Consider the following 25264-nt stretch of genomic DNA (forward strand, 5'->3'; position numbering starts at 1 on the left):
TGGGCGAAAATATTATGTTAACATTTGGAGCCGTTTGGCCGGCCAAGTGTAGCTCAGTTCGATGCTAGTTGGGACAAACGTTCGAGCTATTTACTGAAACAATGTATCGTCCCTGAATTAACCAGAAGTCATCGCATGGGTGCCTCGTCAGAGCCCCAAATCCGCGATTGGCATGGTGGGAGGCCTGATTCGTGCTAGCGTGGCAACTTAGGTATAGAGTCATACCGCAGTGTTGACATAGAATATCGTGGGCTTACAAATCAACATGAGTGCGGCCTTAATTTTCCATGCATTTCAGCCACGGCTCACGTCGTTACAGCTTGCTTCACAGCCTGGCCACAGCAGATTTCGTGTTCCAGGCACACGCTGCTATATCCCAGTTTGTCCGATAGAGATATCTGTCTGAAACATGTGGCTCTATTCGGCAGTGTAAGCGTGGGAGAGATATCGAAAGGTATCAGATATCCTGATTGGCCCGCAGATCCTGCCAGACCCTGAAGAAGTCATCGGCTGCGGCGTCGCTCAAGAGGACTTCTGCAATCACATCAGCATTGCGTCTATCCAGCTATTCCGTATACGGGTGTCCCTCCAGGCCATCCCCTCTGAACCACACCGAGATCTCATTGCGCACTTTTTGTCCTACAGCTACACCACTACTTGCACGCTCTCATCACGTAAGTGAATAAGTGGCGACCAGATCTTCCCTTCGGTGTTCGAGGGCGACTTCACCACTGTCGCTGATCGAAGGTGACTGAGTTGACCTCGTCCCACACGACTTACATCGCTGCCTAGAAGTCTTCCTGTGCTCAGGTATCGTGCTGGTATTGAGCTCTTCGAACCTTAAGCAGCCGCCGGAACCCTAATGTCAACGTCGCTGCACCTATCGGAAAACCAACGAGACTTACTCGTCGCTGCACTTACCTCCAACCGGTCGAAAGATAGTCACTCGGATATGGCGGGAAACAATCGTAGTCAGGCGGTTGTCAAGTCACGCACACCCAATGACTTGTCAGAGTCCTCTGCGCCAGGCTCTGGTCGCCTAGACTACAATGACAACAGTCCATTCCTGGACCTGCCACTAGATGGTGAAGGTGACGACTCCTTTAACTTTGATGAATCTACCCAAATGTTTGGCGATCTTGCCGAAGAAGATGACGACGACGAGAATGAAATTACAAGTACAGACCACCTTCATGACAAACGGAAAAGTATGGGTGATGTCGAAGACGACGACGACGAAGGCGGGGGGAAACGTAGGGAAGGTGAAGATAAACAAGCAAAAAAGCCAGGTCGCAAACCTCTCACAAATGAACCAACATCGGCAAGTCGTCACTGCATCATTCTGCGTTCTGAATTGGGCTAATAGAGATCTTAGAAGCGCAAAGCGCAAAATCGAGCGGCGCAACGAGCTTTTCGGGAACGCAAAGAGAAACATCTCAAAGATCTCGAGACCACGGTCGAAGATCTTAAGAAAACATCCGATGCAACAAACGAAGAAAACGGTATACTGCGAGCTCGAGTAGAGCGTCTGGAGGTGGAACTGAAAGAATACCGAAAACGATTGTCCTGGGTCAGTAGTGGTGGCGGTAGTGCCAAGCAATCAGTGACGAGCACACAGCCACGTACTGGTTCTCTGGCTGCTGGCAGCAACGACTTTCAGTTCCAGTTCCCCAAGTTTGGTGATGCCTCGAATGCGGCGGTCTTCGGCAACACTGCGAATCAAATACCTTCCCCATCCACAGTCCGTTCAGCGCACCGGGCGTCCAGTACTCCATCAGCTCAATCCGCCAGTCCAGCTGGCAGCTCCATGAGCAGACATTCGATAGCCAATGTGCAGACTCACAAGCAAAATCAAAGGCAGAACTCAGCAAGTGGTTCGCCCAAGAATAATATCACACATTCACCTCCCAGCTACAACCAATACAGCATCGACAGTTTCAGTGGATTGTTCAGTCCATCTATTCTGGAAGCAACGAGAAAGTCGGCCAATGGCTACTTCGGTTTCGAAAATAATGAGAAAAACACCACCAGTCCCAGTCGTGGCATTTCCGACAATTCATTTTCTTCTGTTCCAGGCTTGTACTCGTCTTCGAGTGTATCGAACACAGAATCACCAGGTTCACTATCTGACGCACACAATCAAATATCTTCTATAGACACATCTCCAGAGCCCGTTTTCAACTCACCATACAACAAAGTGCAAGATCTTGGACTGAATACAATTAACGAAGAAGGTACACTGGGACAATGGAACTGTAAGTAGTTAGGAGACAGCAGTAAGTGCGACACTAACGCGTCATATTAGTCAACACGACCGGTGCTCCTGAGTTCGACCCGAATGGCTTCAACTGGCTAGCACAACAAAATGGAGGAACATTCGACCCAGTCTTGTTTGGTGACTACAGGGAAACGACAGACAACATATTATCGCAAGACTTCGGTTCCTTCTTCAACGATGCGTACCCGTTGCCAGAACTAGGTAGTCCCACGCACAACTATGGCGATTTGCCTGTCAATCAGCAGCCACTTGAACAGACCAAGAAACCAGATCTTATGGCTCAAATGGACGCTGCTGTGGGAGGCAACAATATCAAGAGTTTCGAGGCTCCTAAGTTAATGACTTGCAACAAGATTTGGTACGTACTATGGTCTTTCATGAACCAGGTCACTGCTAATTTGAAACCAGGGATCGATTGCAATCAATGGAGAAATTCCGCAACGGCGAGATTGATATTGACAACCTGTGCAGCGAACTTCGTGCGAAGGCCAAGTGCTCGGAGGGAGGAGCAGTGGTTGAAGAGAAGCACGTGAATCGAATCCTGGGGCTGTGATATAGGAACTCGACTCGCTCATATATGTTTCGTGGTCCATCACTAGGTCGAGATTTTGCAAGTTTGATGGGGATTGAGCTGATGGGTATATGGCTGAACGAGTATTGGCGTACAATGAAGACACGACAGTACAAAATCTGTACAAAAGAAGAAGACTTTATGAAGACGAAGCGAGACATTTCCTTTAAACATAGCACGATATTGTTCAAAGTCGTATAATGTCTGGTGGTGCATTCACGTCGCCATGATATTGCTGCTTGCTATTGATGCCTTAATTAGCAAACCAGGCATCAGCTCGCGATACAAACAGCACTAGCCAGATTCAGTCCGATGCGTGCCTTCATAGCAGGTCGATTTGCAAAGTTCCTGGAATCTGTACCTTGTGTACTCATACTCAATTTCCCGTAAACTTTGCTATCGCATTTACACCTTCCTCACAAACGAACAAGCGCATCTCTGTTGATCGTCGCTTCGCGAAACTTCGCGGTTGTAACTTCTATTGACGAGCGACACAGTACTTGGGAAAGCGACCAGCCTGCACCTTCCAGATTCGAGAAAGAGAATATACACGATTTAATCCTGTCACATCCATGGCATCCGTGAGTCAACTCTGTTTCTTAGATGTGTTGAGCAATTCAAGATGATCAAAACGGTCCTCCGACCTGTGAACCCACCACTAACTCGTGGTTATTCGCAGCCTCGACCACAGTATCAGCTGCAAGGATACATGCCCAATGGCATACCAGGTGGTGGTCCAGCTGCACAACCCTTACAACCGAACAACGGCCGCATAATTCAGAATGGTCCTGTGCGAGTCCTGTGTATCGCAGATGTGAGAGGTGAGTGCTGGTCCTCATCGCTTGGTGGCCAAACGGAAATGACTCTGGACAGGTGACCTACGATCTCTCAATGAGCTTGCAAAGACTGCCAACGCGAACTATATACTCCATACTGGCGATTTCGGCTTCTACGATGACTCTTCTCTAGAACGTATAGCTGAGAAGTGCGCTTTCCTGCACCTTTGCGTCTACAAATTTAGCTGACAATATGCAGGACTCTGAAACACGTTGCACAATATTCGCCGCTCATCTCCAATTCTATCAAGCAGCAGATAGCAAACGTACCTGTCGGTCGGCCTGTCAAGCCCTCTTCCTCTCCTACCGATCTTCCTCTTTCGCAGCTGCCCGACCTCCTTGCAAACAAGTTCCGCCTGGACGTGCCTGTCTACACGGTATGGGGTGCTTGTGAGGATGTTCGGGTGCTAGAAAAGTTTCGATCCGGTGAATACAAGATTGAGAACCTGCACATTATTGATGAGGTCAATTCAAGATTGCTGGATATTGGCGGTGTAAAGCTTCGACTTCTCGGTCTTGGTGGTGCTGTGGTTATTCACAAGCTCTTCGACAACGGTGAAGGTAAGACATATATAGCCGGCGGCCAAGGCACCATGTGGACTACCTTGCTGCAAATTGGAGCTCTCATCGACACGGCAAGCAGAGTTTACGACCCATCAGAGACACGAATCTTCCTCACTCATGCTTCGCCAGCCAGAGATGGTATCCTTAACCAGCTCTCTGTGACACTCAAAGCAGACTTCTCGATATCCGCTGGCCTTCACTTCAGATATGGGAGCTCCTACAACGAATTCAGTGTCAATCCCTCTCTAGACCACTACCGAGGAAAATTGGCTGCGTCCAAGGCTTCTTTCAACGACGTCTGGGAAACTGTGAAGATGGATGTCGAGCAGGCCATCTCAACCAACGAGAGCCATAAGTCATTGTTGAACAGCGCGTTAGAAATCGTTGAGAAGATGCCTAGTGTTGCTAATGGTGGCAATCCCTTCGGTGGACCTGTAGGTGGTGTTGCTGGTGCTGGTCAGGTTGATGAAAGTGCTTTCAAAAACATGTGGAACTTCAACCTTGCCGATGCAGCCTTTGGCTATCTTGTCCTGGAAGTCGACGGTGGTCGTATCGGTACAGAAATGAGAGCACAAGGCTTCAACTTCGCCCATAGGGGTGCCAAACCTATGGCTGCACAACCAATTCCGCAACAAACCTCGAATGCCCCAGCAGCTGCAACAGGTACGTCTGCCTCTGTACCGACTGGGCCAGCGCAGACCAGAACTCCTGCGTTCCAACCACCTTCTCAGCCGTTCCCGCAACAGAACCCACCTGCTCCTCAGTCTCGAGCGCAGGCACCGCCAGCACGGCCAGCCTCTACGACACAGCAGAGTCAAGCACCTGCAAAGGCTCCCACTTCCAACTCGCCAGCCCCTCCTTCAACACAGAATAAGCCATTGACCCCTCAACCATCTTCCTCGAACGTACCAACCACGTCATCTCTTGCCCCAAAGCCAGGTACCCCGTCTGGTACTAATGGCACTGTATCTGCGAAATTGAGTGATGGTGAAGCCGGAAGACCCAAGCCTGCCACACCTCCTGTTGATCGAGCTCCCACAACTAGTCTATATGTCATGTTTGCAGACAGCGAGCAGCAAGCACGAGATTGCATTGCCGAGCAAGATCGACCTAAGATCAAAACTGTTGCTAAACTTGGGAACAAGTACAACAACTTCACCATCTCATTCGAGACTCACGAGATCGCTGAGGAGGCATTGAAACGAGCGTCTGAGCAATCTCGAAGTGTCAAAAATGCGCAAGGCAAGAATCCACGAATCGAGTGGTTCCGTGAAAGAAGCGGTCCCTTCCACCAACGCGATAGCAGTGGTTCCAATGTGCCGTCGCGAGGTGGCAGTGCTTCAGCCGGTCCAGCTACGAGAGGTGGCTACACTAGTGGCGGAGCAAGTGACAGCGAAGGTGGACGAGGCAGAGGTGGCTTCTCTCGAGGACGAGGACGTGGCGATCGAGGACGGGGTCGAGGAATGGCTGCTGGACGTGGTAGTTTCCAGGCCAAAGGCGACGACTCCAAACCTGCTGATGCAAAACCTCAGCCAGTAAAGGATTCGTCTTAGATGGGTGCTCGTCTTTGTTACAAAACAAATGCTAAGGTTACTCTACAGCGACTCGGAAGGATACCCGGCATACACTTACAGGCGTACAGGTTACAGTGTCAGACGTGCGTCATCGCTTGCAGGGCGCAGTGAGGAAAAGCTTTGTACACTTAGTGATCGTGGTTCATCGAGGCGATGCTGTGACCAACAGCTTTACAGATGGCCTAGTTCCGTTTCTTCGAGAGTAGTGTAATTTATTTCGACTGGGGTCGACGTTATTGCAAAAGCTGAGGAGATGAAGGCTTGATATGGTGTGTAGAGAATGGCATGCGCATGGGACTTTTTGTCCTTCTTTTCCAACCCGACATATGTTCGTCTGGCTAGTATTTGACGAGTAGAGTCAATACAGAAGGACAAGGTGCAGACCGTGAGACGCGCGAATGATCATTGGCGCCTCAGGCATACTCCCTATAGACAATAAATCTGCAAGGCAAACTTGTGGCTTTCTCGACCAATAATTTCTGCGACGGACATTGCTTCTCAACGTCCTCATCGGTCCTTCCATATAATGTCATGGTAGTGCGATGGATGACCAGCGCCAGCAGGCATTCAGAAAGGTAGATATTCGAATGATTGCTGCATACCATACCACCACTCACGCGATTCAAGTTAAAACCACCGTGCGTGGACCTCTCGGTCGTTGCGCTGAAATTTCGAACCAAAGACGCTCCTGTTAAAGATGTGCTTCGAGCGCTTGAAAGACTGCGTGATGTCCTCGCTGAACTGAGCAGGTCTAATTTACTTGATCCTAAGCTTTCCGAATACGCATTCTTTCCTCTAGCCCAACAAGTTTTCAACGAGGCAAAACGCCTTTCACCACGATGTCTCGAGGTTGCCGTCCATTGTGTCACTCTTCTCGTCCAGCATGGATACCGTTATGCCATTTTGCCTGAATTGGCTAGACAGCTGCTGGTGCTCATGTCAATGCTTGCTGGGGCAGGACCTAATGGCCAAACTCAACCAGCAACCGACGAACTCAAAAACGCTGCTTTCACGTGTATTGGTGCTATTATTGAGGTCTCATCTTCGGCAAGACAAGACAAAACTCTTTTTCAAGATCAAGGAACGAGAAACATTGCAGATCAGCTTGTTTACCTTCTTCTCGAGTCCATCACTGACGACAGCTCAGAGCAGGTACAGCTCAAAGCATCCGAGGCACTCCTACAACTCATCAAAGCAATTCGTAGCAGGGTTTTCCTCGCTAGTCTATTGCCGCGGACCGTCTCGTCGCTAGTGAAGGCACTGAAGCTGAGCACCACTATAAGACGGACACAAAAGGTCCTGGTGTCGAACGTGAAAGTGCTTCGAATGATAATAATTCAAACACTCTCAGACAGGGTAGCGACCACCACAGACCTGGAAGAAGAACGGCAGATACTGGACAACTCTTGGCTTAAGGCCACTTCGACGCAGATCAAAAATGCTCTCATACAGGTATGTAAGCTGCGACAGCATGAAGGTGCCAGTGTTCGCAGAAGCATCGAGGAGCTATGTGTTGTTGTTCTTGAGGAATGCCAGGTTACTCTTAGTGATTCAATGCCTGTGGTACTTGAGAGCTTGGTTGTACTTGCCTCTTTACCAGAAGGCGAAAGTGCTCAGATGACGTGCAGGCATATTGTCACCGTGTATCCTAACATAGCGGAGATCTTGCAAAGCAACTTTCTGAACTGGTCTAACACACTGCCGCGGCTTATGCAGAGCCAAAACGATGAAGTCAAGGAGATGGCGCTGCGCAAGCTCACAGTGACTCTGCCACTTCTTGCACAGACAAATGTGAGCACGATAGGCAGTCAGCAAAACTTCCTGCCTATGTTGATCGATGGAGTGTCGAATCTGATCCAAGAGTCGCCTACCAAAACCGTCGATATGCAAGATGTTGACAGCTCACTAGATGCCTTGTCGAATACGAGATCGATGTCGCAATTTGACTTCCAGCTAGTTTTGCTAAACCACGAGGCCCAGAAAAGTACAACTACACAACTCCAGCGCTTGGTGAAAGCTCTACGTGACGAGTCAGGCAACCAGAACCTGGTTCGTAGTTTGACCGATATAGTAGCTGAGGCGGATGGTGCGACAAGATTGGCCGCCCTCTGGCTTGCTCTCGAAATGCTGAAGGACAAAGACAGCTTCACGTTGGACGATCTGTTGGTCTCAGACATCGATTCTGATCAGTCAACGCATCGCGCAAGACAACTTGCTGAACTGCATGCGACTACGTTCGAGTCGTTGTCCTCGGTCCACCAGACAGAAAGCACTGGCCCTGATCATTGGCGGTTTCAAGCTCTGGCCCTTGAGGTCCTTGTCCTCTACGCCCAGAGCCACTCGCCAGACAGTTTTCGATCCGAGTTAGTAGACACACTTTACCCAGTACTTTCGCTCTTAGCCTCGCCCAACTCACTTCTTCGCTCACATGCTATGACAGCCTTGAACAAGCTTGCTAGCATATGCCAGTATCATAACACGCAAGATCTATTGATTCAGAACGCCGATTACCTGGTCAACTCAATAGCGTGGAAGCTGAACACGTATAGTCTAAGCCCCGAAGCTCCTCAATTATTAGGTATGATGGTTCATCTGTGTGGCGCAGAGATCGTACCATATGTCGATGATCTCATCCAGTTGATCTTTGCAGCGCTGGACAACTACCATGGCTATTCTGCCCTAGTAGAGACCCTTTTCTCTACTCTCAAAAAAGTAATCGACGTGAGCGTCAAGCAGCCTCTACTGGCAATTACTCAAGGACAAAGGACGATACCGAATCATGCTAAAACAGCGAGCTCGATCTCAAGAACGTCGGATGTGCTGTCTGATCTCCGGGCTCGCAAGCAACGTAAAGTCGATTTTGGACGACCTGCGAACGAGCCACCAGCAACTGCTCCTCATCGACCATGGACCGATGCGCTGGATGGACCAAGTTTCACAGACCCGGCTGGAGACGAAGATGGAGGGCTCACTGAGCAAGATAGTGACCAGAACTTAGCACCACTTAAAAACTCCGAGGAAGCAGAAGAACACAAAAAGACCAAATCGCATACATTACTGCTGAATATCGCGAAATCTACTGTGCCACACATGACTTCGCCGTCCCCTCGAGTACGGCAGGTATTGCTGGGCATACTCAAGGACATTTCACCACTTCTTGCTGGTGATGAGAACTCATTTCTTCCGCTGGTCAACAACGTTTGGCCGGTAGTCGTATCAAGGTTGTTTGCAGATGAGGGCATGGACGAAGAGACAGCATACAACACGGCGGCGGCGGCAGACACGATTGCCGTGTTGTGCACCAACGCAAGTGATTTTATGTCTTCCCGAATTGAAAGGATTTCCGAAGACTTGATCAGATTGTGGAAGCAAGTGCGGAAAAGTGTTCTTGTGGAAGGGGCAAAGGGCACATTGCACGAATCCAATGCCAGATCTCAGACCTTAGCAACAACTTCGGTCATTAATCTGCACGTCTCGAACACGGCATCGTCAGAGCTAAGTCCAGAGAAGGCAGTTCTAGCACACCACTTCACTCGAACCTCGAAGATGCAGATCTTCAACTCGCTTGTGAACCTTGTGGCTGTCATAGTGGGGCATGTGAGGCTGTCTCTTGACACAAGAGATGCGCTCATACGTTTACTGCTCCCATTCAAGGCTCGAAGCGAGGACATTGGTGTTGTACTACAGACTGCCAACGCCGACTGGGTATGGCTGTACCAGCTTCGATATGGTGACAACGGGCCTGTATCTCAACCTTTAACAGCAAAATAAAGTTTACAGCTGGATACAAGGTTTACTCCATCCAGAAAGTGGATTCGCTCTAGTAGGTCACAATTCGAGAGTGAAGATCGAGCGAGTTGTTACACGGCTTTACTTCTCTCTACTGCACACGAAGCTTGCGCGCTCTGCGCTGCGCCTGCTGTCGAACAGCGTTCATGAGCCTAGAAGCACGGAAACTCTCGACATACTCGAACACACTTATCAGGAAGTACGTATGAAGTGTTTCCACGACTCACGTTGTGTGTACAGCACTTTAGTGGTCTCTCAGTAAAAGTTTCATGTGCTTGTAAGGGTCGAAGCGCGATTTGTCGGCACACGATAATCCTGGTCATCGTGTCGTACCTGCCGCGCACCGCAACTTGTCAAACACAATAAGCAGCTTCCTCTTCTCTAGGCACTCGCGTGTCTTGCTGGGTACGAAAGAGCTACAAACACGATGCGAGTACTTGCCGAAATTGCTTATCAAGCTCCGTGGCAAGGCATATGTGCTTTGTGACATGTTCCGAGACTGAAGGCTCGTTTGTGACTCACACGGACCTCTAAAGTACTTGCGGAGACCAATGGTGAGAGCCATGAGCCAGCCAACACTTGATGCTCACACCAGAGACCTTGTTTTAGCTGTGCTAGCAGACGCAGAAACACGGGAATCAAAAACAAGAAAGAAAAAGACATGGAATTGTTAGTTTGCAAATTGCAGTAGGACGTGCTGATAGCAACAGGCTAGAACGACAAGTAGCTGGACAACGGCGTCGATTGGTGGACACGGCTTTGCACAAAGTACGTACGTACTTCTCGGATTGCGACGGAGCCGGAGAGGCAGATTTGGCATTCACCATGTCCACTTTGGCTTGGCGAGTAGCCTGGAGAGTTTGGCTGAGGTATGGTTGAGTCTGATACAGGACATGATCAAGTGGTTGTAGAATTGGTTTTAAGGTATGGAAGAACTGTCTAGCTTCCACCTGTGCACAAGGAGAGTAATTCCAATGGCACATCGTGAAAATCAACGAGACACGGACCTCGGTCCTTATCGTCTCGTGTCGACACCGCTACAGCTTTCTGAAGCATAAACTGGCATTTGTACCTCCGAATCCAAAGCTATTGGTCAAAGCGATATCAATCTGTCGTTGCTGTGCTTCTTTCGAAGCGTAATTGCAGTCAAATTCTGGTGTAGTGGTCTCCAAATTCAGCGTTGGCGGCATCACTCCCTAATTTCGTCGTTAGTGTGCACATTTTGACGGGTATGACAAGGCTCACCTCATGTATTGCCAGAGTAGTAAACAATGCTTCAATCGCACCAGCAGCACCGAGTAGGTGCCCGATCGCACCCTTTGTACTACTGACGTTGACATGACTTGATGATTCGAGCCCGTTCTCTCCCAGCATCAAGCTCTTGATGGCAGAGTTCTCTGCAGCATCGCCAAGTGCTGTCGAGGTCGCGTGTGCATTGATGTAATCGACCATGCAGGGACGGAGCTTAGCTTGCTTCAGGGCTAGACGCATTGCCCTAAGGGCCCCAGACCCGTTCTCCCTTGGTGCTGTGATGTGGTGAGCGTCAGCCGAACAGCCATACCCGACAATCTCTGCGTAGATGCGTGCGTTCCGCTGTTTGGCATGCTCAAGCTTCTACACCTGGTCAACGATGAATTCTCAGAGATCATGGCGACACACCTCAAGTACAAGCACCGCTGCACCTTCTCCAATCACAAAACCAGCTCGATCCCTGTCGAAAGGTCGAGAGGCCTCTTCGGGGTTTTCATTGAAACCAGTTGCTAAACTTCTTGACCTAGCAAAGCCACCAATGGCCAAAGGATGTATACAGGACTCGGCACCACCAGCAAGCATTACGTCTGCATCGCCGTGGGCAATGAAGCGCATTGCATCCCCTATGGAGTGAGCACCCGTGGTGCATGCTGTCGTAGCCGTGTGATTTGGCCCCTGGAGACCGTATCTCATGCTAATATGGCCTGCTCCAAGATTGATGAGGAGTCTCGGCACGAATAGGGGATGAATCTTGCGGTAATTTGGAGGTGTAGTTGAGCTGTAAGCTAGTGAGGTGTTGTAGAGGTCTTCCAGGGCACCTATGCCGGAGCCCAGACAGACTCCCGTCATCTCTGGCTCGAGCCCGACGCCATCAGGAAAGCCAGCATCGCGTAGTGCTTCAGCTGATGCTGCGAGACCGTACTGAGCGAATTTAGCTGCCTGCCTGATTTCAGTCGGAGTAACATGTTCATCGGCCTGCCAGCCACCACTTGAGCTGGGGCCAGAAGGCACGATTCCAGCTACTTGACTAGGCAAAGCAGTGAATTCAGGTCCGAGCGAGCGTGTTGAAACAACACCGCACTCACCCTGAATGAGGCGTTGCCATGTTCGCTTCACTCCTGCGGTCTTTGTTAGCAAGATGCGAAAGGCGGCGCTGGTCACAGCTGTGCAAGCGCGTGAGCCAAGCAGACACAAACCTAATCCCAGGGGTGTGATGGCTCCGAGGCCAGTAACAACAACTCTTCTCAACCCATCTCCCATCATCTCAGACTCAACTCATCGCCGGGTTTAGCATCGACTTTCCTGATAGGATATAGTGTGGATTTATGTAAGGTATGGCGCGAAACGAATGATCACTGTATACAAACACGTCGAATCGGAGCTGATAAAGTGAGTGGATAGACACTCTCACAGTGGCATGGGCGGAGAAAAACTCAGAAATGCTTCCGTAGGAGATGGCCGCGACGGAGAACCACACACACTATCCAGCCTCATATCAGCTTCGTCTCCAGTTCTTAAAGACACTCGATCATTTGCAAGAGTCGAAAGAGAGCTCAGCCAATAGCTAGTCTGTAGCTCAGCTCTCAACATGCGGTTCCTTGCTCACAGCATAATCTCCTTTTGCACAATTTTCACATCAGCTAGAGCATCTTTCTACGATAATCCAACATTCGAACTACCACCTGACGGCGGAACACCTATAGATGAGCTCGAGAAGAAATGGGGAACTGATGTAAGTCTGAACACCCTCGAGCACTGGCATACGGACATCGGAATACGGTATAGGAAGCTAGCTTCCCTCTCATATCTGATTTACAGGTCCTAGACATAGCTTATCCATGTGATAATACTGATCTCTCTGTAGTTTGGCTTCTCAGGCATATCGACATGGGCTCACCTACAGCACACACGCTGTCTGACCACGCCCAGCGAGCTCTTCGACATCGGAATACTGGGCATACCCTTTGACACATCCGTATCCTTTCGCCCCGGCGCACGATTCGGTCCTCGAGCTATAAGAGCAGCTTCAGCTCGCCAGACCTCATTCCGAGGCTTCAACGCTCGAGCCGGTCTAAATCCATACACATCATGGCCCAAGATCCTGGACTGTGGAGACATACCTGTCTCGCCCTTTGACAACGCGCTCGCCCTGCGACAGATGAGCGAAGCTTACCTCGAGCTCCTACATCGACCAGCACTCAGCAGGGACGAAAGCGTAGGCTGGGTCCATCCAAGGATCGTCGCGCTAGGAGGTGACCATTCGATCGCCCTGCCAGCCTTAAGAAGTCTGAGCAAGGTTTATGGCGGACCTGTCGCAGTACTTCATTTCGATGCACATCTTGATACTTGGCATCCAGCCAAGTATCCATCGGCTTGGTTCGAAAGTCCTGGTGCTCAGTCAGACTTTACACATGGCAGTATGTTCTGGATCGCTAGCAATGAGGGGCTGATCATGAACTCGTCGTCTGTACATGCCGGTTTGAGAACTCGACTCAGCGGCGACGACTTCGGCGACTACGAGGATGATGACCAGCAAGGCTTCTTGCGTATCGAGACTGACGATATTGACGTTTTGGGTGTTAATGGGATTGTGCAGACTATTCTGGGACGCATCGGCACAGAGAAACCAGTGTATATTAGTGTCGATATTGATGTGCTCGACCCGGGTATTGCGCCTGGTACTGGGACTCCGGAGCCAGGTGGTTGGACAACGAGGGAGTTAATACAAATTCTGAGAGGCATCGAAGGGTTGAACGTTGTGGGTGCTGATGTGGTGGAGGTTAGCCCGGGTTACGACGATCGAGGTGAAGGCACCGCACTAGCAGGAGCTCAAGTCGCGTATGAGATTTTGACGAGCATTGTCAAAAGGGGAATGGTGGATAGAGGACTATGGGTAGAAAGCGAGCACGTCAAGCCTAACAAGCTGGTAAGTTGGAAACAAAAGGCGCAAGAAGTGATTGAAGGAATAGGCGAAAAAGCACAGAGCGTTGTGAAGGATGAGTTGTGAGCTGTATTGTGAAAACAGTATGCTTCATTTAGTTCCGGATCCTCAAATATTCCTATAAATCTGTCGAAGCAAGCACGCTATCTGGGTATCATTAAGCACGTATCGTCAGACGTGAAGAGAAGATCGTCGATCACCTAACGTCAATAGAATCTCGTTGTGGAGGTCTGAATGGTTGAGAGCCTCCTGCTGTGAGTGGAGTGGCGGAGGGGATGGCAAAGGTCTCGTTGATAGCGGAGTTTGGGTAAGCATTGCGTGCAGCGTCTGCGGGAACAGCGAAAAGACCTCCACCTCTGTTACCACTCAGAGCATTAGAAAGCATCTCTTTCATACGAACAAGCTGGTATTTCCGACGAGTCGGGAAGAGGGTTCTCGTGGCAATAGGTTGAGGTCGAGCCATGCTCCTCTGAATAGAAGTCATGACGGCGTCTCGCTCTTCGTCCGAGTCAACAGGACCGGTGGTGTTATCGAGGTCATCATCGTAGAGAGCAGCAGCAGTAGCGTCGATGGCAGCCTTCTGTTGTCGTGCTTGATTCTTCTTCTGGTAGGCTGCAAGCAGCATATCATAAGGCAGACTTCTGCCAGGAACGGCACGCTTCGCACCCATACTATGACTTTTGCAAGTAAGACTGCGAGCGCACTGCTGACCATTGGGTAGATTAACACCGCACTGCCGTTCTACATCGACAGGACCCTTTGGTTTAGCACCTTTGGGCTTCTGGTCGTCCTTCTTCTTCTTCTTGTTAGGTTTGGCGTCGTCATCCTCGGCCTTGCGCTTCTTGCCCTTGGCATCTTCCGCGCCCAGCTTGCCTCGTTTCCCGTCCTTGACGTCTTCGTCCTCGTCCTCCTCATCGTCAGCGCGCTCGGCTCTTTCTTTGGCACGCTGAGCAGCTTCTCGGGCTTCCTTCTTCTTTCTAGCCTTCTCTTGTTTCGACCTGAGACAGCCAGAGATATGATCTTTGGCTGTGCGCTTCAAGATGGTCTTCTTACAATGCTTACAAAAAATGGAGTCTATAGGGTCATCCTGTTCCTCGGCGAGGGGCTCTGCTGTAGTGTCTCGAAATCGAGGATAGAGTGGTGTTTTCGGGGCGGCGACCGTGCTGTCTTCGTTCTTCTGCTTAGATGATTCCTCCTTCAGGCCCTTGATCTTGGCTGATTTCTTCAATGCGCCCTCTTTCTTGAGATTGAGGCCGAGGAGGAAGCCCCGATCTTGGAATTGCGTTGGTCGACCGACCATGGCGGTGGCCATTGCGTCGCAGTTTTCACATTGACTAGAGTCACACGTGCGGTATCAAACAAAGCGAGTGACGGGACATAAGAATACTGCCAATATATCTGCTAGAAATGGCAGACTATCAGTGTGCTGAAGATGTCGCAGAATGAGCGATGGGTTGAATGCCTATTAGTGCTTGTAGATCTGGGGCTTCAGTGGGGTCAGTAGTGCGTGCAGGTGGCCCTGTAGGCCAGGCTTCAAGGTTGAAACGTGCTCGGACATGTGCAGTGACCACTTATTAGCCTACATGTATCTTTCTTTGTTTACGGTGTTGGAGCCAGCCATGTAAGTGTGCATTCTATATATCATCACAACTGTGCTACAGTTGTGATCTTGCCTCCCCGACTCACCATCATGGCGCACCCAGTTCCAGACCTGATCGCAAAAGTGGGTGGGGTTTGGGCAGGCCAGGACCTACAGAACGAGTTCCAGAGAGAGGTTGCTGAGATGCTAAAGAGGAACAATCCAAGAGTATTCCCAGGAGCCCAGCCTGTGTCTTTTGCGAAGAAGCACCTCGATGAATTGAAAACTCAAGACTACTTCGTCTGCGAGAAGACCGATGGACTGCGAGTCCTGCTGTATCTTACAGACGATGGCCAGAACCCTCCCGTAACCCCGGTCGCATATCTAATTGACAGAAGAAACGACTACTATTGGGTAGACAGACTTCGATTTCCTCACCATGAAAACAACCCGACCTACAGTAGATTCCATACCCGTACTCTACTCGATGGAGAATTGGTCGAAGACAGACATCCAGATGGCAGGACTACTATCAAGTTTCTAGCCTTCGACTGCCTTGTCTGCGACAACAAAGATATGAGAGAGAGACCTTTGGACAAGCGGCTGGCCTACCTCAAGGCGTATATCCTCAAACCCTATACCGCTTGGCTGAAAGACTTCCCAGCCCAAGCGTCCCAGCAAGCCTTCATTTTTGACGACAAGAAGACTGAATTTGCGTACTCTCTTCAGAGAATGTTCGAGGAAATCATCCCACAAGTCAAGAAACTGCATGGTAATGATGGGTTGATCTTCACTTGCCGCGGTACTCAGTATCAATCTGGCACAGATCAACACATTCTTAAGTGGAAGCCCCCTCACGACAATACGGTTGACTTCCTGATGCACATCGAATGGGCCACCATAAAACCCGACCTCGGCGATCCAGACCAATCACTCCAGCATGACTACGACTCCCTTCCAGCCGGCATAGGTCTCTACATATACCATGGTAGAAACATGGATTACAGCTACGTGGCTGACTTGTACCTCACCTCCGCTGAGTGGGACGGTCTGAAGCTGCGAGGAGTTCCATTACAGGACGCGATTGTCGAATGCTTCCTGGAGGACACCACTACATCGGACGGTAGTTCCAGCAAGGAACAGCCTGATGGACCGGCACACATTAAAAGATGGCGACTATATAGGATGAGGGACGATAAAGATGAAGCGAATCACATTTCCACGTTCGATAGTGTGATTGACTCGATTCAAGACCATATCACGGAGCAGGATTTATTGAATCATGCAGACGCAATTCGAGCTGCGTGGAAGGCTAGAGACGCGAGGAAATCTAGTCGTCCGCCTCAGTAGGCATCGGAAGGAATGGCGTTATTGCAGAAATACTATGATACCCAGAAAGTGCCCGTGGTTGTTTTGAAGTAAGGGTGTTTAGATCTCGAAGAGTGGTCGGTAGCTACTTCGAACTGGAACTTTGATCGTTTAGAATATTATGTTACTTTTCCACACAAGCAGTTGTCTTCCCGTCTTTAAAGTTTAATCATTGTTGCTTCGCCATTTCGCCGTCCTACATGCATCTGCGTTACACCATCTAAGAGACGATACTGCTTCTGCTCTGATTCAATCGATACAGTACTGCTTACAGTAGTGTGCTGTAATGCGTCTTCTCTAGTCCATTAGCATGGAGCGGATCAGCGATCGGGCCTCCCACGCTGGCCAAGACACCTTCTCACTTGTCATGCTTCAGCCCGCTACTTCTCAACAGCTTTGACTCATTATGGCCACAATGGCAGCACTGTACAACGCAATCCTTGAGGAAATCCTTGAGGAAACTTCACACCACTAGTATGGCCGATCTTTCCAGCTTCACCCACAAATGGAGAGCCACCATCAATAACAATCAGCAGACCAACAATGACTCTAGGATCACTAAACGTAATCGACAACCGGTGTCATGCCAGCAATGTCGCGTAAGAAAGCTGAAATGCGATCGTGGTCATCCCTGCGATGGGTGTACGAAACGCGGTGAAGGACCTGGCTGTGTGTATGGCAAGCCGTCAGCTATCTCTTCGACTACCTTGCCCAGGAAGGACGACACGCGGCTAGCAAACCAGAAGGCTCAGGACCGTCTGAAGCATCTCGAAGATCTTGTTCGTGGTATGATTGAGCCGCCTGCTAATTTGCCAACGCCTTCAGAATCGCCACACTCAAGATCGAATCAGGAAGACTCCGCAAGCGTGCCACTCGAAGAGGGCACATTGAGCCGTACACTCAATGAGGGTGGTTCTTATACCGGTTCAACTCATTGGTCCGCCATTCTGCAGCATATCCATGAGCTTAAGAACGACATCAGTGCAGACAATCCAGTGGAAGAGGCAGCAGATTGTTCCAAGCCTGATGCACTATTTGGCGCTGAAAACCCCCCCTCCCTGAACCACGTACTTAGGACATATCTTCCATCAAGGATAGAGGTTGATAGACAGATATCGCAATACTTCAATGCCAAGTACATGATCCTTCCGATAATTCATGTTAACCAGTTCCGCCGTCAGTACGAAAAGTTCTGGCAAGATCCGCTAAGTGCGAATCCTCTATGGGTGTCAATCATGTTCTCAACCTGTTCCCTCGCAGCAGCACTTAGTTTTGTATCAAACCAGTCGCCGAGTTTCGACACTGAAGCAGTTCACCCCAAGGACCTGTTCCGCACCGCAGCTGGACAATGTTTGGTCCTGAGCAACTACTCTAAACCTCAACCATACGTCGTCGAGGCGCTTGCACTCTTCCTGCAATGCAAATATGCGGCTTCCATTGATCCGCAGCGGGAAGTCACGATAATGTTTGGCGTTCTCACCAGATTGTCCTACTTGATGGGTTATCATCGCGATGCTTCCAGCTTCTCCCACAAATTCACACCTTTTGAAGGTGAAATGCGCCGCAGAGTCTGGGCTATGGTGAAGCAGTTCGATCTACTTGTTTCATTCCAATTAGGTCTTCCAAATACCGTGGCACCTAATAGCTGGGATACACGACCTCCAAGCAATCTTCACGATGCTGATTTCGATGAGCATACGCAGGCACTTCCACCTACACGACCGGAGACTGATGCCACACAGATACTGTACTTCGTGGTAAAGGCCAGATTCATTGATATTTACTGCAATGTTTGCCACCATGCAATCTCATTTCCACCCAATCCACCATCCATGTCAGATATAATGTCTTTGGATTCTGAAATCAGAGCACAAGTCGAGAAAATACCCGAATGTCTGCGTATCCGACCAGTCTCACAATCTATAACAGACCAAGCACACGAGATAGTTGTCCGTCTCAATATCTCATTCCTTTGGCAGAAGGCTCTCTGTGTACTGCATCGAAAATACATGATGTCGGACGGCAACGAATATAGCCGCAAGACGTGCATCGAGACTGCATCTGCAATGTGTGAGAGTATCATTGACCTCTATCCTGAGTTTCAGCCTGGTGGCAGGTACCCAGATAGCGGCTGGATGCTCACTAGTTTCACGATAACGGATTTTTTGCTGGCTATCATTATTCTTTGTCTCGCATTGTCCATCAGTCGGAAGAAATTCGTCCGTGCTGGAGGCCAGGTTCAACAATGGTTGATGTTGGACGCCACAAGAGATGTGCTAGTTATCTTGGAGAAATCGCATGGTATCTGCAAAGATTTTGGACAAAAAAGTCGTGAGGCTATACGTGTCTCCGGTGTTCTGTCCGCAGTACTAGAAAGACTACGAACCTTCAATCAGGGCTCTACCGTGATAGCAGGGAAGTTCAGAGCTGATCTCGGCATGTTGGATGCGATAATGTCTGAAAATAGACCTCATCACACGAAGAGGGGCATAGACAGGGACAGCGTGAACTTATCAGGGCTGACTCTTACAGAACATGTCAAACAGTCCATCAATCTCACAGCTAGTCAGTGTCCCCTTCAGCTCCAAGACTGCACTCCAGACCTTCCATTACTGAATGAGAGCAGCACAGAATCCAGTGCCTGGAGCTCTTCACCTTCGGCGACATTCTTCAGACGCAGTTCACAACAATTTGAAGGGTACAGCTACGAGCGATCAAAGTTCTCAGACATCGCGGCAGCTCCAATGGGTTTCAACATGGACACGGATCCAGCTCTGAGTCCTTTCTCAGGAATACTCAGTGGGTTCGAAGCCAACAATTTCAACTCTATCGACTGGACACAATTTGATCAACTTACGGGACCTTTTGAACAAGATTCTGGAATTGATGCATCGTCTGGACTTGAATCAGTGGCGATCGTTGGTGACCAGAAAGCTCTTTCGAATGAAACTCAATTTGCGAATTATGAGAATTGGGAAAGTGCCCCTTATTATGCCCTTGGAGGAAGAAGCCGAGATCCTGTGACAGGCGAGAGTCGACCTTCGTAGGAGAAGACACGTACAAGTTGATCGAGTGTGCTGAATGCGGGAACACTAGGCTTGTCACTCACACGATGTTGATGACTCATCAGAGCAGACACGTTGTTGACAGAGTGCAGAGTGAGATCAAACGCAGGCAACACAGCGCATGCCAAGCTTGTGAGGCACTTGAAGTTTCGAAGTTTGGTCACGCTAGGCAGCAACTCCAGGATACCTGTTCTAGTAAGTACAAGCCTGGCCCCTGGTCAAATTATTCCGCTTAGACGACCAGACCTGTTGTTCGGTCCTTCGCATCTTTTCATACTATGTTTTACAAACAAGGAAAACTGTTTTCTTACCAGAAGACTACCACGACACCCAATAATACCTCCTCCTCACTTGAGGCTACCTTCACAAACTATCGACAAATCACCTGCGCAATAACAATGCCAACGGCTGCATGGAATCGTCCAACATTTGTTCATGGTAGCAAGTACTCGTCTGCATTGAGCGCAACACATAAAGACACTTCAATACCAAAGCCACAGCCTCGTTAGAGTAGTCTTCCGATCGAGCTTCTCATCCAGATAGCAGAGTACTCCGTTCTTCAACCACCCAAATGTGACGTTACCAACCAGGATCCTCAGGGTAGCGATATCAATCTGGCATTCGGTCAGATTGACAAGTGAAGCCGGCAAGCTTTCTTTGCATGTCTCTCACGAAACTGCACCTTCGTGTGCTTGAAGTTTTATCGAACACCTCAACACCAAATCTTCAGTTCCTGCATACAGGCATACCTGCACAGGAACTTTGATTGTCCACGAATAGAAGCTCTGTTCGCCAACCTGTTGGATTACAATGACATTTCAGATTTGCCCGTCATTCGAATCGAGATGGAAGAGGAAGGAAGCGGAGGTGACGCTACGGATCATGTCAACTTCGTTGTTGATCCTGTCAGGAAACTCCTGCTTTGCCAACTATTGCAATACTACTCTAGATCGTTCCCGATACTCACGATTCAGGTCCATGAGACTACTAATAGAAACACGAATGCGATGATGAAGCACTTGATCAAGGATATGACTACCTTGGTTTACAAATTCCGGAGCTCAGATATTATCTATTCACCTGAGGTAATCAAGGAAAATGAGGCTAAAGCTCTTAGTCGAAAACTCAAAGCAGCTCACACAAGCCCATCCACATTCACTTTGAAAGAGGCCAGGTCAAACTATATCGGCCAGCTCAAGGTGATACAAGATATACCGAGGAAAGTGCAGTTCCTCCTACCAGCTGCAGCAGAAACATTTCAAGCATTGTTTGAAAATCTCAGAGAAATTCCACCTCTGATAGGTTACCTTACAAGGCACGAGTTATGTATCAGTATTGGCCTTATTCTGAGAGGCTTGTCTGATTACCTTATGTGCTCCGAGAACAGTCCTGCATCTCAATCTCATTATCTCATCATCGATCCCGGGCGTGGTACAGAGTCGATGCAGATACTACTGGAGCTTTGTCTCAAGATTTGTGATATAACTAGGCAACCTCTGGAGCAGTTTCATCTTACTCGGGACAAACACACGATCTTCGAGATCAATTTCCAAATGCTCCAAGCATATGCTCAGTTCGAACTTGCAATTGCTCGAGCTGCCACCGCTGTTGATCATTCAGTCTGTCCACTACTCGCATGAGAGGATGAGTACGATGATGAGGACAGACCACGAACCAGAGCTCGACGAACGAGAGCCCGATGGACTTACCTTCATCTCACAGTCGGCCAGCATCTAGAAAGAGCACGGGAAGCGATAGAGACATTGACCAAGAAAGCCCACGAGGTGCACTTCGGTGGTAGAGACGAAGCTCACAATATGGACATGGCAACTGTTTTCAAGTGGATCGAACAGATCAACAGGACAGCCATGAAGATATAGCTGGCATATGCTAAACGTGAAGCACATTCACAATTGTATAAGCCTATGCCAGAACTCAGCAAGTACCCACATCTAATCCTGCTTGGTTCTGGTTCGGAGGATACGTGAAAGAGATCATGAGCAACTACGTGTCTTGATCACTTGCTAACCTACACAACACCGTGCATGCGTGTGTGCGTGTGTGTCTGGCCTCGTCGTCGTCCACCATACAGAAAAGTACAATTCTAGAACGTGCAGTGCTTACTACGACTCGAATATAAGAGGAGGAATCGGAACAGGAATCCAGACCCTACACAACTACACTACACTGCCTACCTCACACATTAATGTCCGTGGTGTCTTTCCCTTTGGGCGGCTGCTAATGTTATATACAGACACCAGTAGTGCTACTTCGGGCTACCTACGTGATTGACTTGAACCCAGCGTTGAACAACTCACATAGAAGAAAAAGATGCTAACCTTTTTACCAAAAACCACAGGGCTTGTCTTTGACGGACCAATCGTGATAGGTTTTCCAATCGTGAACTGTTCATTCTATAGGCGTTTAGGACCCTGAAAGAAATTATCTAGCGGTCGAAATGTATCCTTCGACCAGCTCTTGTCTACGTCCCTCTTCCCTGATACCATAGAACTTCAAATCCTTCTCTATCTTTTCAGGAATCGAATTGGTCTGCCAGTCCTTGACAGGGACACTCTTCAGCAATGTAGTGAATTCTATTTTTCGATCGGCTTCGGAAAGTTTGAGTTTTGTGATGTACTCGCGGTACAGCTTTTCGCGGTCTTTGTCTAGGAAGTAACGGTCCGTCATCTCAGGAGCCTTGCGGAATTTGCGCTTGAATTCTGGCCAATAGAGCTTGGTGGTTGCTTCTTTACTCAAGAACCTCAAGTATGCTATGCGTGGGTCGACTTTCTTGAATTTTGACGTGGGGAGATTGCTGGAGCCATCGGGCACGGAGTTATCTTCGACACTCTCGGTCGCGTTGCGTTGAGTGATTCTGTCACGCGACCATGCGTCGAAAGCAACACGACGAGCGGACATGTTGGGCAAGGCTGTCCAGCGATCATCGTCAGTCACAGTAGTTGCTGTTCTAGTGTTTGTGTCGATGAGGGCGTCGAAGGTCGAGAAAGGGGATATGTGTAGTTGATCGAGTAGTGTACGGAAGAGAGCTTGTCTGTCCTCTTCGGTAAGGGTCATAGCTTCTTCATCTTCAAGGTCTTGATCCTCGTGGTCGTAGTCGTAACCTGGGTCAATTTCGTCCGCTTCCATCTGTGCCAATTGCCATTCTATATCGTCCTCGTTGAATTCCTGGGGCCGGCCTTGTTGGCCGTCAACTGTCGAGTTCGGTATTTCTTCCGTACGTGATCTTTTAAGGGCTGGAGGGTGGTCTTCGTCTTCGTCGTCCGTAACCTCAACTTCTTCGTACTCGTCGCTGTCGAATACGTCTCGCATGGGCAATGGTTGTCGTGGTTGCTGTTGAGGCTCAGGTTGTGGAGTACTGTTCGACTGTTGAGCTGAAATAGACTTCTCCTTTTCATCAGCTTCTTTGTTCTTCTTCTCCCATTCTATCCTATCCATATCAATCACAGCCATCATAACCTCACTGGGAAATTTCCAGAAGCTTTGCTTGGTTTCAGTGTTGTGTACAAAACGACGACCATACTTGGTCTTCACGAGCAGCCATGGAGCACAGTTGGGTATTTCGGCTTTTGATTTTGGTCTATCTCCTTGCCTGTTAGGTCGTGATCGTGGTTTATACCCATCTCCATTTTGAAGACTTCTGCCGTTAGCTAAAGGACTGTGACGGTCGTCGAATTTTCGCATGGCTTTGAGGGAAGCCTGGATCTCAGGATCTGGAATGGTCGCAGCGAAGTCGATGACCAACACATCGCTCTGGGCCTCGTCGACAGGACGGACATAGGTAGATTGTTTGGTATTCGCATTGTGGTAGTAAATTTGACCAGATGGTGCTCGGTGTTCCGTCCAGCCTGCAGGAAGAGTCGATGCAGCCCGTGGTGGCGCAGGACGGTGAGTGGACTTCAGCATCGCAGCAGCTCCGCGACTCATTGCGCTCAAAGCAGTCGGTGACCTCGAATAAATATACAAAAGCACTTCCCATCGAAGGTTTTGGCCTGGGTCGTGCCTGACCAATCGGAGTACGTCATAATTTGGCGTCTTTGGCAATGGCAACGCGCAACCACGCTGCCTTCCCAAGGCTCGGCACTACTTCAGCGTGTATTCAAGCGCTGCTGATTCTAGAATCAAAGATTTGTAGTACTCAGCTCCAAATTTCCACCTTGCTTGTCTACATTCAACCACGATGTCTCGGAGATACGATTCCAGGGTCAGTTTCAGGTCCAGCTACACAGCCATAGACTTGCTAATGTTCATGCTAGACCACTATCTTCTCACCAGAGGGCAGACTGTACCAAGTCGAATATGCTCTCGAAGCCATCTCACACGCGGGAACTGCGTTAGGAGTATTAGCCACAGATGGTATCGTCCTCGCTGCAGAAAGAAAAGTCACAAGCAAACTGCTAGAGCAGGACACATCGGCCGAGAAGCTCTACATCCTCAATGAGTACGTCGCATCCTGTCTCAGCCGACAATTGTGGTTAACAACAGCAGCAACATGATATGTGCAGTGGCAGGAATGACAGCCGATGCCAATATCCTCATCAACTACGCTCGACAAGCAGCTCAGCGCTATCTCATCACCTATAACGAAGACATTCCTTGCGAGCAACTTGTCCGACGTCTATGCGATCTCAAGCAAGGATATACACAGCACGGTGGTCTGCGTCCTTTCGGTGTTTCCTTCATCTATGCAGGCTGGGACCCACAGAGACAGTTCCAGCTCTACCAGAGTAATCCGTCAGGCAATTACGGCGGCTGGAAAGCTACCAGTGTGGGCGCCAACAATGCAAGTGCTCAGAGTTTGATGAAGCAGGATTACAAGGAAGACTGTAACCTCAAAGAGGCCTGCAGTTTGGCAGTCAAGATTCTAAGCAAAACCATGGATTCAACAAAATTGAGCAGCGAGAAGATCGAGTTTGCGACGGTAGGAAGAACGAAAGACGGCACAATATACCACCATATTTGGAGCGGGAAAGAGATCGATGCTCTTCTGAAAGAGGAAGGCCTGGCAAAGGAGGAAGAGGAGTCTGGTTAGGTTCTCTTTGTGGATTTGAACAGGCCCACCTCATAGCATAGGCGTTGATGGGCAGGCTCGTGATGTGGTTCGAACTCAGCAGGTCGATCAAATTTGATTCTCTCCTGGCACATGCGCCACTTCCCTAGCCCAGCTCTACCTCTGGCCGACTCGAGTGCGGCTTACTCCATCAATTGTGTGACTGGGATCATGTCTACACGTTGTCTACCACTGGCCAAGGATTGACACAGATACGAGCACGGCAGGCACCTGAAACCAGAGCTCAACAGGAGTCTCACACCATGTATGGATCTCAAGCATGAGTAATGAGTTAGTAACTCGTATGCTTCGAGTCCAGGTTGTAGCGCTGCACAGTCCTTTTGAGTGGAAGCGCTGTATTTACTGGAGGAGGCATATGC

At 49.3% G+C, this 25264-nt stretch overlaps 10 protein-coding genes across 10 annotated transcripts; 7 read left to right on the forward strand and 3 right to left on the reverse strand.

The window, feature by feature from the left end:
• Positions 1 to 952: 952 nt before the first annotated feature.
• YAP1 (DNA-binding transcription factor yap1) lies at positions 953 to 2831 on the forward strand (the record flags this gene model as incomplete). The annotated part of the gene is made up of 4 exons (XM_064897224.1): positions 953 to 1262; positions 1386 to 2255; positions 2306 to 2636; positions 2687 to 2831. 4 exons carry the CDS (start codon positions 953 to 955, stop codon positions 2829 to 2831), a joined length of 1656 nt encoding a protein of 551 aa, XP_064756174.1.
• Positions 2832 to 3471: 640 nt separating this feature from the next.
• Positions 3472 to 5802, forward strand: LTR64_002861 (uncharacterized protein; the record flags this gene model as incomplete). Its single annotated transcript, XM_064897225.1, has 3 exons — positions 3472 to 3670; positions 3723 to 3834; positions 3885 to 5802. 3 exons carry the CDS (start codon positions 3472 to 3474, stop codon positions 5800 to 5802), a joined length of 2229 nt encoding a protein of 742 aa, XP_064756175.1.
• Positions 5803 to 6759: 957 nt separating this feature from the next.
• LTR64_002862 (uncharacterized protein) lies at positions 6760 to 9594 on the forward strand (the record flags this gene model as incomplete). The annotated part of the gene is given in 2 exon segments (XM_064897226.1): positions 6760 to 7275; positions 7294 to 9594. 2 exon segments carry the CDS (start codon positions 6760 to 6762, stop codon positions 9592 to 9594), a joined length of 2817 nt encoding a protein of 938 aa, XP_064756176.1.
• Positions 9595 to 10649: 1055 nt separating this feature from the next.
• On the reverse strand, positions 10650 to 11968 carry CEM1 (Mitochondrial beta-keto-acyl synthase; the record flags this gene model as incomplete). Its single annotated transcript, XM_064897227.1, has 4 exons — positions 10650 to 10808; positions 10858 to 11226; positions 11272 to 11890; positions 11949 to 11968. 4 exons carry the CDS (start codon positions 11966 to 11968, stop codon positions 10650 to 10652), a joined length of 1167 nt encoding a protein of 388 aa, XP_064756177.1.
• Positions 11969 to 12451: 483 nt separating this feature from the next.
• On the forward strand, positions 12452 to 13870 carry LTR64_002864 (uncharacterized protein; the record flags this gene model as incomplete). Its single annotated transcript, XM_064897228.1, has 2 exons — positions 12452 to 12595; positions 12728 to 13870. 2 exons carry the CDS (start codon positions 12452 to 12454, stop codon positions 13868 to 13870), a joined length of 1287 nt encoding a protein of 428 aa, XP_064756178.1.
• Positions 13871 to 14000: 130 nt separating this feature from the next.
• Positions 14001 to 15116, reverse strand: sgf73 (SAGA complex subunit Sgf73; the record flags this gene model as incomplete). The annotated part of the gene is made up of 1 exon (XM_064897229.1): positions 14001 to 15116. One exon carries the CDS (start codon positions 15114 to 15116, stop codon positions 14001 to 14003), a length of 1116 nt encoding a protein of 371 aa, XP_064756179.1.
• A 378-nt stretch (positions 15117 to 15494) lies between these two features.
• Positions 15495 to 16733, forward strand: CEG1 (Dcp1p-Dcp2p decapping enzyme complex alpha subunit; the record flags this gene model as incomplete). Its single annotated transcript, XM_064897230.1, has 2 exons — positions 15495 to 16155; positions 16210 to 16733. 2 exons carry the CDS (start codon positions 15495 to 15497, stop codon positions 16731 to 16733), a joined length of 1185 nt encoding a protein of 394 aa, XP_064756180.1.
• A 494-nt stretch (positions 16734 to 17227) lies between these two features.
• On the forward strand, positions 17228 to 19798 carry LTR64_002867 (uncharacterized protein; the record flags this gene model as incomplete). The annotated part of the gene is made up of 1 exon (XM_064897231.1): positions 17228 to 19798. One exon carries the CDS (start codon positions 17228 to 17230, stop codon positions 19796 to 19798), a length of 2571 nt encoding a protein of 856 aa, XP_064756181.1.
• A 2460-nt stretch (positions 19799 to 22258) lies between these two features.
• Positions 22259 to 23761, reverse strand: LTR64_002868 (uncharacterized protein; the record flags this gene model as incomplete). The annotated part of the gene is made up of 1 exon (XM_064897232.1): positions 22259 to 23761. One exon carries the CDS (start codon positions 23759 to 23761, stop codon positions 22259 to 22261), a length of 1503 nt encoding a protein of 500 aa, XP_064756182.1.
• A 253-nt stretch (positions 23762 to 24014) lies between these two features.
• Positions 24015 to 24866, forward strand: PRE9 (Proteasome subunit alpha type-3; the record flags this gene model as incomplete). The annotated part of the gene is made up of 3 exons (XM_064897233.1): positions 24015 to 24038; positions 24091 to 24275; positions 24323 to 24866. 3 exons carry the CDS (start codon positions 24015 to 24017, stop codon positions 24864 to 24866), a joined length of 753 nt encoding a protein of 250 aa, XP_064756183.1.
• Positions 24867 to 25264: the final 398 nt, after the last annotated feature.

The sequence above is a fragment of the Lithohypha guttulata genome (genome assembly GCF_036872675.1).
Source record: "Lithohypha guttulata strain CCFEE 5908 chromosome Unknown scaffold_2, whole genome shotgun sequence".
Lineage (NCBI taxonomy): Eukaryota > Fungi > Ascomycota > Eurotiomycetes > Chaetothyriales > Trichomeriaceae > Lithohypha > Lithohypha guttulata.